Below are 12,304 nucleotides of genomic sequence, written 5' to 3' on the forward strand. Positions count from 1 at the left end.
GAGGTCCATGGCTTGGTGGATGTGGGTTTTAGTTTCAAGCCAAGAAGCAGGTGGAGGGTCAGGCGATGGAGGAGAGGCTGGGTACAGAAATTGGGACAACCTTGTGCTTAGGAGCCAGGCCGTTGCCTGGAGTCTGCTCAGGCGGCTTGGCATGGGGAGGGCTCAGGATGGGTGTGCAGGTAGCCGGAGGAGCCGGTCCGTGCTGGGCCTGGGCCTCCGTGACAGCGGGGCCAGGGCACTCCCAGGCCCAAGGGCCGGGCGCCTTTGGCCGGGGGAAGCGGGAGCGCTGCCGCCAGCCCCGGCCGGCTTCTCCTCGCCGCCCTGCCTCCATGTCGGGCGCGCATAAAGAACCATGTCATGCTTCAGCGGGGAAGGGAGGGCCGGGCGGGACTGGAGCGCTCTCTGCTCTCCTATTTTCATAGAAACCGATCTGTGTACCTAGAAAATAACAGGAAGGGAAAGCGCGGGGGGAGGCGCGGGCGGGGTGGGGGGGATAAGAAGATCCTGTTTTCGGTCGCTGCCCGAGGAGTAATTCGTCGGAGACGGCTCCATATTCCCGGGGCCGCGGCGGCTGCGGCGGGGATGGAGCGGGCGGCGCGGGCGGCGTAGCCCAGCGCGCACGGGGGGGCCGCGGGCAGCGCCGCGCCCGCCGCCGCCGCGGGGCGAGGGCTCCCCGGCCGCCCCCGCCCGGCCAGCCCGCTCCCTGGTACCGGGGGCTGCTGGGGTTGTGTCCAAGGCCTCCCCCTCCCCCGCGTACACACTCACACACACAGACACACGCACACACACTCACACTCACACACACACACACACACCCCATCTCCTCCTGCCGCCGCCGCCGCCGCCGGAGAGATCGGGGATCGCCCGCGGGCCCGGCCCCGCTCCCGGCTGCGCCCCGTGCCCGGGCGCATCGCACCCCGCGGGGGCTCGCCCGGCTGCCCCCGGGGCGGCGTGCGGGAGGGCGGGGGGACACACGGCGGCTCCCGCGGCGGCTCCCGATGGCTCGTCCGCGGCCCCGAGAATACAAGGCTGGAGACCTGGTGTTCGCCAAAATGAAGGGGTACCCGCACTGGCCGGCCCGGGTGAGTACCGCGGCGGGGGCGCCCGGCCCCGCGCCGCCGCCCCCATCGCCCCGCGGCCGGGCGGGCAGCGGCCGGGCCGCGGCCAGGAGCCGCCGGAGGCCCCGGCTCCGGCCCCGCCGGACGGGGGGCCGCGGTGCGAGCCCACCCCGCTATTATTGTGCATCTTTTCTTTGATCTGTAGATTTCTCCCCGGCCCCCCGGGAGGAGGAGGAGGAGGAGGTGGAGGAGGAGGAGGAGGAGGAAGGGGGAGGGAGGGGGGCGAGCGCGGGCTGTACCTGGGTTGTTATCGCGGGGAGGAGGCTTGGGGAGCCGGCAGCCCTGCCTGCATGAAAACGATGCTGTTTATTATGCGCCCTCCCTCGCCCCGGCCCCCGGCTCCCCCGGGAGACAGAGGGGCCCCCGCCGCCCCCCGCGGCCCGGGCAGGGCAGGGCGGCCGCCGCCCCGCGGCCCCGGGGCCCAGGGAGCGGCCGGGACAGCGCTGCGGGCCGGGCCCGGGGAGCTGCGGGGACGGGCACGGCCCGGGGCAGGGACAGCTCTGCAGGGGGCGAGGCCCGGGGCCAGGCTGTGCGTGTCCCTGCGCGGCGGGATCAGCCCGGCCCGGGGCGCTTGGGTGAGGGGAGTCGGGTCTGGCTCGGGGGCAGCCCCCAGCCCTGGTGCCACCCCACTGCACCCAGGCTTTTGGGGTCTCCCGCAGCTCCCGCCGCACCTTGCCCTTTACTGGGTTGACTTTCTTTCATAGGCCTTTGTCATTTTTTGTTTTACACTGCTGTGGTGCAACTGAGATGCAAAGGCACCGTGGTCATTTGACGGTCAGATAAGCGCTGATTGTACTTGAACATCCATTTCTAGTGCTGCTACAATAACGAAGGGCAGAGCTTTCCGTGGGGGGTCTGGTACTGGCACACTTACATGGCCTGTCCTTTCCCTCCTCTTTGGTCACTGTTGTGTAAACTCACTAAGTAACACGTGTTGTGGGAACTCTTGGCAGGCATCAACCAGTGAGTCTGTATTTACTTGTCTTCCTGGGCCTTGCTGGGATGACTGGGGAGTGCTTCATGCCATTTCCTAGTCAAGGAAAGTTGCTGTTCTTTATGGACTGTAAAGAGCATGAAGATAGTGAAGAGTTGTGTGCAACCTGCAGGGAAACATGGATGAGCAGGGTAGAGATGGACTGACATTTAGCATTAGCCTTGGCAAGACAGCCCTGGAAAAGGATGGGTGTAAGTGCTGGGAAGGTGTCCTGGGCAGAACTGGGAAGCAGAAGTGTTGTTGAACAGCAGACACTGTACAAGGAGGGAAGGCCAACACAGCAGGCTTAAGCAAAGGTCGGTGAAAAAAGAATAGCGACTGGGTTCTAAATATCCAGAAGCCTGGTAATGAGGTGGTGCATGCAATTATTTTGGCAGAGCAGGCTAAAATTAGCATGCAAAAGGCCGAACATAATCAACAACGGGTTGTGGTTTTGTAATTCTATCATTATACAGGTTGGTGGATATACTACCTAAAAAATGGCAATTTATGTCAGCAGAACAGCATGAGCCACTGAAAATTGACTTCTTTCCTACCTCTGTCATGGTTTAATTTACTGTGAAAATTTTAATGTGAACAGTTGAGACCATTACCACGTTGAAGCATGTTAATCCCTTTCCTTTTTGAGCCTTTGTAAAACTCCCATTTGTTTACTCAGAAGCAGAACAGGGCCTTTTGTTTTAATGGCATTTTCTTTCCTTTCAAAAAATCATTATATGCTATGCAGCTGGTCATACCTTTTGACTGGCTTACTAAATAGGCACCTGAATGGCAATAATATCCACAAAGTACATCTTGACTAGGAAAAAATAGGTGTGCTGTTCACATAACTCACTTTGTGCAGACTAACAGGATGTAAAGTTCAAGTGAAGACAAAGCAGTCTCTAGTTTTAACATGACTTAGCAAGTAGAGGCAGAACCTGTAGAGAGTCCAGAGTCTACCATGAGGTAGGAAGAGAGCTGTCAGGAGAGGGGAGCAGTAGTGCTGGGTGTTAGTTCAGCAGAGTGTGCACAGAATGTGCTCCTGTGACTTGTGATGCCATTACATGCAACTTCATGGTAGATCAGGCTGATGTCTGCCTGAACCTTGTTAAAGTTACAGTTCATGCCATCCCTGCTAGGACTTTTCATCGCCTGGGTTGCCAAGTTTTGCCTGGTGCACTTTCTTCAATGAAGACAAAACCTAATGATAACATTAGTCTTTATTTTGCTTCTCAGAAAACATTATGGCATATAAACAAGGAGCAAAGAAATATTTGAGTTGAGAATGCAACTTCTGATTAACTGAATGCCTTTATCCAGGGGATTCACTTGCTTCCAGATTCTTGAGTGGTTGCTAGCTACTTCTCTCTTTATTATGCAATTAGCATGTTTGATCTTTGTATTCTCATAAAAACTTCTATATTTCACGCTAATATAGTAGCTTTAGTAATATGAGTAACAATACATTTAAATGGCAGTGTTATTGCCCCTACCAAGTGGTGTTTGGCATCAGTGAGACCTTTGGCATGAATTTCCTGTCTAGGGACAAACTTCTTAAACTGTGTTTAATAAACCTGTGAAGTGTTGGAGCAGGACAGAAGTGATCTGCCTGCCCTTTAATGAAACACAGACATAACTGCCCTGGCTCAGAATCAGCCATGTATTTCTGTGCACATGGGTAGTGTCATGCAGAGGAGGTTCCTCACATCCCAGAGGCTCCAGCAGCAGAATGCAGACCTGCCCCCAGCTCAGTGACTCCTGTCTCTCCCAGGGATGGTGCCACAGCACTGCAGACAAAGCCAGCACAGGCAGCCCTCTCAACCCCTGCCTTAGCTTCCCACCCCTCTCTTTGGAGCTTTGTTGATCCAGTGATCAGTAAGAATAAGCTGGACAAACCATCCCTACGAGTAAAGAGGGAAAAAAAGATGCAAAAAGTGGCAAAATAGTGATGAAATAGCAAGGAACCTTTGGAAAATGGTGTCTTATAACTGATGGAGTGCTCTAGCAGTCAAACTGCATTTAACATTTCTTTGTAGATTGGTCTAGAATTCATTTGAGAAGGACTGGATTCGCCACACTTGGCCAAAAGAATAATGGCCACATACCCGATGGCTGAAAGAGATCACTTAGGTCTTATTACCTGGAAGGGCTGCTTTGCTTTTTGGTATCACATTTTCTTGTGCAAAGCCAGAATTTCCTTTAGTTTGACTGAAGGACAACAAATAGGTTTAGAATTGTATTGAATGGTAAAGGAAATACAGTTTGGTTAACATGGTTTTTATGTTTGTCTGTGATGTCTGTTGTCTTCAGATGCTCATCAAAAATGCAGAATAAATATAAACTGGCCAGATCATCAATCCAACAAGTAAGCAATTGTGTATCCAGAGAGCATGAAAAAATAGAGGGAAGATGCCATTGTGGTTAAAATGTAGAAAATAAGAACTTAATTTGTTGTACATTTGATGACTGGTCATTGCCTTTGAAGCACTAAATCCCCTGTATCTTACTTCCTTGTTTGTAAAAGACAGTTAACAACTCTTGTCCCTTTAAAAAGGTGTTGTGGAGACAAAATCCCTAAGGGTTTATGAGTTTCTTTGATACTGCTGTGATAGGAGCAGTATTAGCACACATATGCAGAAAAATCTCTTCCTTCAGTTACCCTAGTTTATCTAGGATAAATGTCCTGGTTTATTGAGAAATTGCCCCTTGAATAGTCACTCAGATGAGATAAAAAGGAAAACTAGTGGTAGATTCAGAAAGATCAATAATGGTGTTTGTTTTATGAGTGACCCTGAAGAAACAATAGGCACTTAGTTGCTGAAATTAGCTACTAATTTAAAAATAGGAAGGAAGCTGTTAATGCAACTGTAGAGAGCAGAGAAAAAGTCTGGAATGACCTCAATAAAATAAGAACATGCCCAAATAAATGGCTGGTGCCATTATTGAACAGAAGTCTAGGATTGTGCAGCTGGGGAGACAAGAACTGTATTTGGATAAGCAGCAGGAGTTTGTGTAGGGATGGCAAAGTTTATTTGGCATAATACAAGAGACCCAAGCAGGTAAGACAATATATTTTAATGTAAATAAAATGGATTTTAATGTAAATAATGGATGTTTTAAGCTGTTTAGAATGTTGTGCTGGGAGGAGAACACAGCCTTTAGAGTGTTGGTGTCACGCCATTATGAAGGTGTATTTGCCATCTTGGCAGGGGGAAGTTCCCATTTGCTGCACTCCCGTTTGTCTTGGTCAGTTCCTTTATTGCTACTCTGAATTAACATGTACTTAAACTCCAGATTTGCTACTTAGCTAACAATGAATGAATGCCACTCTTATGAATGCCACTGTGAAAAAACATCTGCCAGTAGCAATGGCAGGATGGGATTTGGGGCACTTCAATGTATTAGTTGCAAATGGATGTGAAATGTTCAGTATATTGCTTAGAGTAATACATAGTAAATGCTGTCATTTTAATGGGAACTAGTGTCAGTGGCAGGCAGAGCCATCATGATGTAGTGATTACATGGGAGTTTTTAGCTCAGTATTTTCAGTATTGTTGACTGTGTCCCCCCTCCAACAAGGAATGAAAGTAAGGCACCTCAAAGTATGAACTAAAATAATTCAAGGGAAAGGTTTAAAGGTAAGCTTATGCCTAAAGATTGTGTTAGATGGCAGCCTGGAAAGGCTCATAACACTGTGGTATCATAATGTAATATAATGTTAGACACTGCTAAAAGAAATGACTACTACAGAGTAACAGAAGACTTTCAGTATCAGCAAAAAAAAAAATTTCAAAAATATATTTTGGACACCCCTATGCAGACATTTTAGTAAATAAGCCTCTGTCATCCAGTTCAGTGAAGTGTGGATGGAGCCAAAGGGTTGATTTTGGTACAGTTGTAGAAATAGGACCAAGGCTTATATTCTGACATCATTTTATCAAGTATAAGGTACAGAAACAACTTTGGTCTGTTCTAATGGCCAGTATGACAGCTTGCAAATATTGAACTCTCCAACACATCATAGAAGAAAGGTTCTGTGTTTTAAGTGTTTGATATTTAAAACAGACCATTTGTTTTTGTATTAATATAAGAATAAGGGAAGGTGGGTTTTTCCCTGGCAGGGTTTATCTTTTTGGCAAAGAATGACAGACAAAAATCAGATTAGATCCAGAAAACTTCAAAGGGTCCATCAAAATAGACAACAGATCTTTCTCTGTGTTTTTCTGCCAAAACTTGGTCTGCAGTCTTTTGAGCTTTTCTCCTTGGCCACTTGGGACCTGTCCAGTCCTGCACCATGTGCTTTTCTCCTTTCCCCCTTTTGGTTGCTCTGGTTTATGATCTCACTTTTGCCATGTTGCTAAATACGAGTCCCCCGTGACTTCTCCTTTACCAACTCAGAGCTACTTCAGTCTCTCTCCCTCTTTAATTATGTACCTCATCATACATCAGTCCTTGGAGATCTGCAAGCAATTTTTCCTGGCAGGCCTCTGTTTGTTCCTTTCTGAGATGAGACATGATTTGCTGATCACTGCACAGGTCTGGCTCATCCTGGGAACTGATGGTGAGGTTGTGGCTTCTTCAGGCAGCACTTCCATGAGTTCTGCTGTGGTGCATGGGAGAGGAGCACATTAAAGGCAGTGAGTCCTCTATGGAATGGTTTGGACTTTCTAATTCTTCTGCACCACCTTGTCACATGTTGCTTAGACAGCATGTAAACTTACTTGCAGATACCTGATCATATCCTAGAGCACAGGTGAATGCATTTTCAGTGACCTAATCAGTTCATTCAGGAATGATTCCTTCATTTCCTGAAACAAAAATAACAAGGAGTGAAGTATTAATTCTCCTACTGTTTGGAAAGTAGGGAACTTAAGTAGCTGATGGTCTTTTTCAGTCCTCCTGCAATCAGTTTGAAGTGTGAATTAATAAGTTTTAATCTGAGTATTGTAGCATAAAATGTCATCAATTTTATACATTATGTTGAACCATATTGTACAGTAAAACCTTTTCTCTTGTTTGGCAAACAAATCATTTTGGGGCCAAGATGTTCCATGTTTGTTGTTAGCACAGCAGGGGTATAAGGGGAAACATCTTCAACATGCAGTTCTTTAAATCTCTCTGCTGCTTTTTTTCCCCTCTTTAATTAGTTTTAATAATTAGCCCCAAATGTGCAAGTCTGATCTTTTTGTGTAGATGACAATAGATGAATACATTTTCTCCTGCAGTGTCACAATTTTAAGTCCAAATGAAGTTAACAGTTGTCTCAGAAGTTTTGAAGCAATAAACAAAAAAGTTTATCATACCCATACTCTACAGATTTTTTGTTAGATACTTTTCCTTATTTGGAGCCACTGAATAATTTTCATCACCTGATCTCATGGGAATCATTGGATATGTATTTGGATGAAGGAATAGTGCCCCTTTCAGTGAAATCTGTAGCCTGTCAAGTCAATCTGTATATTGCTACTACAAAAAGATAGGAGAAATATTAGTTTCCCCTCATTAAATGACAGATCTCTTTTTTTATTGGGTAAAGAACCTTTTAGGATTCCCAGCTGGAATGAACTTTTTGTAGGCAGCAAAATGAAGACAGAGTTTTCAGCCTTAACTCTTCATTTCCTGATTTTCCTGTCATAATAACACATGAACAAGTCTTCCTGCATTTAGGGTAATAAAAATCTTGTAAGCAAGTGATTGCTGACAGTAAGTATATACAATTGTCATTTGAGGATAGATGAAAGGACTTCCTGATAATGCTGGAGAAGGGATAACAATGGGGAGAGGCTGGGCATTTTAACTGTTCCAAATGATTGGTGCCTGAGCAGTAAAAACCTTTCCACTGTGTACTTGAGAGGCATAAGGGAGAATGAGGCTGCAGTTTGAGTGGTAAATACAGCAGCAAACACTGGGAAGGAGTCTGTGTGGAGCAGGCAGGAAGAGGTTGTGGAGATTAGGAGGAGATTGAGGAGATTAGGTTAGGAGTTAGCTGAACATCAGCGCTGTGCTGTTTCTTTAGGTACCCTGGTGCTTTTCAAGGCTGCCCCAGTGCCATCCATCTCAGACCCCAGCTCCCAGGGATGTGTCTGTGTGTGCAGACACACCTGCCCTGTGCACAGGCTCCCCTGCAGAAGGTCAGATCTGAGAGCACAGGAGGAGCACATGGGCAGGGCATCAGCTGACTCTGGGCTCCAGCAGAGGCAGCACCAGCAGCCAGTGGTTTGGCTGAAGCACAATGGAGCACTGAGAATCAACCAGTATTTGAAAGACTCCAAGAAATGTTTGGCAAACAAGGCAGTATCATGAGGTAAAGCTTTTAAAACTTAAAGAAGGAAACAGATCCTTGCTTCCTCCTCTTGAGAAGGTCTCTGCAGTACTGGCTTTGCACATCTGAGATTGTTTCATTCATTTGTGTAGCAGCCAGTTCTAAACCTGATACTGAAATTGGATATAAACTGCAGATTCATTTCGTTTTCCTTTCTTCTGCTCAGACTGTTTGACATGAGAGGGTGGATAATACTTTTGCACGAAGGGTATATGAGACCAGGCTTTGGGGATTGGTTTTGTTGGTTTGTTGTGGGTTTTTGGTTGTAGAAAACAAAATGAGGGTAAGAAATTCGAGTCAATACTGCAGCATCTTAACAAAACAATGAACTTCCCATGTTATGAAGTAGTTCCTGTCTGAAGTTCCCCATCCTTCAAGTGGTCTCAGGTCAACTCAAATATTATCCTTGGCATCAGTGTTTCTTCAAAAAAACACATAATGTCCTTGAATTTCAGAAGGATTTTATCTCTGCCTCCTGGCCTTTTGTAAAGCTCTGCTGAAATCTGAAAATGCCTTCAGAGTCAACATAAAGGGAGGACATGACGTACTCTGCTCTGGGCCAAGCAGAGCCCAGCATTAGAAAGGACAGGTGTCCACAGACTTTGGTCTCTGCCTTAGAAAAGTGCATTTAAATCTCTTTCAGCTTTCCATCAGCAGATTGAAAGGTTAATTAGCATACATCTGTAGCCCTGACAATGCAAACTGGAAACAACTGTTTATTTTGCCTTGCAGCAATGTGTAAAAAACCTAGAGAGAGGCTGTTTGCCAGCTCTGGTTTGGCTGCTTGAATAGAAGACATCATATAACAAAAGAGGAAAAACAGGGCAAGGAATATCATTTACCAAAGAATTTCCTTAAGACCATCAGTTAACAAAACATCCTACATGCAGCAGAGTAAGTAGGGCCAAGGAGGAAGGAAAAAATTCTAGACTGTAAGGACCTTACAGATGTCACTGTGGTGTCACTGATGTCAACCAGGAAACAGTGTCAGCCTTTAGAGTCAGGAACTTTGTCCTCCTTGGCCTTGGAAGGCACCTACCTATGAAGCCACTAAAAATACAAAGAGTACAACTACACCAAAAGCAGAAGAAACTCTAAGTCTGGGAGAGCCCAAGATACAATTGCACAATAATGCAAACCATTTCTGGAAATCAATCCCATATCAGACTGGATTACTGAATGTACTAAATATATGTACATATTGAAACTTAATAATAACACAGGGAGTGACCTTACAGAGATATGTAGCATCAGTCTGGAGATGCAATCCAGGTGGGAGAAGCAGAAAGTGCAAAGAGAGGAGCAAAAGCTATAGTTGCAAAGAACAATTCTGGAGTTGCTGCTATTTCCTTGATCTGCTGATGTGTTTTGCATAAAAAGTCATTGGAACCAAGCAGCTCTTTCTTCTTAGTTTCTCTTCAGCTTCACAAAGCTATATTTTACAGCATTCACACCTCCATAAAGGGTTACTGTCAGCCCTTTCTTTTAATTCTTGGAGGACAGTGTACCTTCCTCATCTGGAATCTCTTCCACATGTAGAAACCAAGAATCCAGGTCTGCATCCCTGACTGTTACCCCAGTCTCTGACCCGTTGTCTGGTAACCAGGAGGCAGCTCCTGCTGCTGCTCCTCTTCTGCTTAATCCTCTGGGAGATGCTTGGATGTAGGGCACTTGCAGTTCACTTTTTCTATGGCACTGTGGGGTGGGAGCAAGGGAGGGGGTGCCCATGGAGCAGGGTTTGGACTCACTTGTGCCTGGGTTGTCTGTCCTGACACAGCAGCATAAGGGGGTGTCAGAAAGCAGAGCACTGAACCTCGAAAGGAGATTTGTCTCCTTCCTCCTCTTGGGTTTTGCTTTTCCCTTTCCTACCTCTGAACACTAAATCAATCCCACCAGCCCCACTGAATGCTTTTGGTGTGTGCATTGCCCTAAGCATCTGTGTATTTTTCCTTAGGTTCCTTTAACATGTTCCAGGCTGTCCATCCATGTCTTGCACTAGGGCTGGACCATTCTCCCAGGTGCAGTTTCACCCTGTGGGGCTCTGCCCACGCTGGCAGGATGTGTGTTTGTGGATGGGATTGCTGCAGAGTGCCTTGACCTTTGCAGCACACTGGTTATTCAAATGTAACTTGTGGCCCACTATTGGCTTCCTGTAGTATTGCTGCTTCCAGCTTTCTCTCTCTGACACTGCCAATCCCTTCTCCCAGCTGTGTTGTGTTTTTCCCTGTGCAGACTGAATTTCAGTTTACGTGCAGCTCGTATTTCTCACAGAGCCAGGGCTGTGAGTCAGTTGTCACTGGGTTTACAATCCCTGGGTGAAGGGAACTTGCATGCACACCTACGAGCCTGAGACAATCTTTGAATATTTGCAAAGGTTCCCACCTTGCTGTCCCAAATGCCACTTCCAGAACCTGGAAAAAGGAGCTGAGGGAGGCAGATCCTGGCAAGAAATACACCTAAACAAGGCATCTCATGCCAGGCACTGTGTCCTACTGTAGTGGCATGTTTTTGTCATCTTTTTCTTAAACTAATTAGTTGCTTGTTGGTTTTCAGCCCAGATGTCATAGTTTCCATCTGAGCCAGTGTAAATTTGTATTTCTGTAAGGATTTCTTCAGACTCTATTATCTGGAATCCAATTAAGTAGCGTTCATTCAGGATTAATCACATGTGGAAGTGTTTGCAGAATTGAGGTTCCTGTGTTCTTAGCAGCATACTATTGCTGCTGTATTTCATTATCCCCCAGTAGGAAAGGGCTGGGGAATTTCATGTGTTAGTTGCCCTGCACAGATGCACTGCATGGCTGTCCTGGGTGTTATGGAATAGCAGAAGGAAGATGATACCTTATCCCAGTGGTTTGCTCTCTAAAGTCCATGTCCCACAGCCAGAGAATGAGTCTGACTGCATAAAGATTCCTTGATTTCAGTAAAACTGCTTACATGTGTGCTGACATGCCTGTAGAAACACAAAGTAGGACCACAGCCTAAGGGAGAAGGCAGACGTTCATCTTAAAAAAAGAAAAAATAAAATCTGACATTCCTTACTGCAGTGCCTCTCCAGATACCAGGACATTTGAAAGATATTATTGGTGCAGCAAACTCAAAAGATAATTCTTTTCATATGGTGTCTGGATCAGGTGACTTGCATATGTGCAGGTACCCCTTTTGCTGTTTTTTATCAGAAGTTCTTTTTCAAAATCTTCCTCTTGTACAAATTTTATTTTCCTTTGTCACCGTCAGCATTTCTATCACAGCTTGTAGAAGAAGGTAGCATAAAGCTATTAAGCCTCATGGTTAGAATTTTAATGTCTGCAAAGTAGTAAGTTTGTTTTATCTGATAATGTTTTGTTTTCTTTGCATTTATTTGTGTGACTCTCCTTTGGAGCTTTTTAATGTTTGTAAGGTAGTGGGTCAGTTTTGTGAACAGATTTTTTCAATTGGTACTTCTGGTAAAATGACAAGAACTCCTTGTTAAAAGATGAAAACATTAGAGAAGGCACATTTGTCAGATGGGGCTCTTCAGCATTAAAATGCTGTGAATGTTTGCTCCTTATCTTTTAGAGGATGCTTTATGCCATCTCCTGCCTTACAAATGAATGGATTCACCTGTGTATATAATTGCCATGTTATTGTGCTGGATGGATCTGATCATACAAAGACAATGGCTTTGTTTATGCTGCCAAACTGTATGCCCAGCTGTGCTTGCAGGATCAAGCCTGTAGCTGTTAACTTTCTAGAAGGCCATAATAATAAAGATTTTAGTGGCAATATGTTCAGAAGAAATGCCAGCTTCTTTAGCAGATGTGGGATTAAGAGGAACAATTTTTTAATGAGAAGCTTCTACTTTTTCAGAAACATTTGCTGCTAGATGATGGTGTTAGTTTGCTTGTT

At 46.0% G+C, this 12,304-nt stretch overlaps 1 protein-coding gene across 1 annotated transcript in view; it reads left to right on the plus strand.

Moving 5' to 3' along the window:
- The first annotated feature begins 536 nt into the window (after positions 1-536).
- HDGFL3 (HDGF like 3) overlaps positions 537-12,304 on the plus strand; it is a 37,193-nt gene continuing 25,425 nt past the window's right edge. Inside the window, exon 1 of the mRNA XM_071441406.1 lies at positions 537-1,082. Coding sequence (XP_071297507.1) covers positions 999-1,082 — 84 coding nt within the window. The 5' untranslated portion in view covers positions 537-998. The remainder of the gene's footprint in view (positions 1,083-12,304) is intronic.

Source organism: Agelaius tricolor, unplaced genomic scaffold (genome assembly GCF_023055355.1).
Source record: "Agelaius tricolor isolate 1412-34295 unplaced genomic scaffold, bAgeTri1.0.p SCAF_16, whole genome shotgun sequence".
NCBI lineage: Eukaryota > Metazoa > Chordata > Aves > Passeriformes > Icteridae > Agelaius > Agelaius tricolor.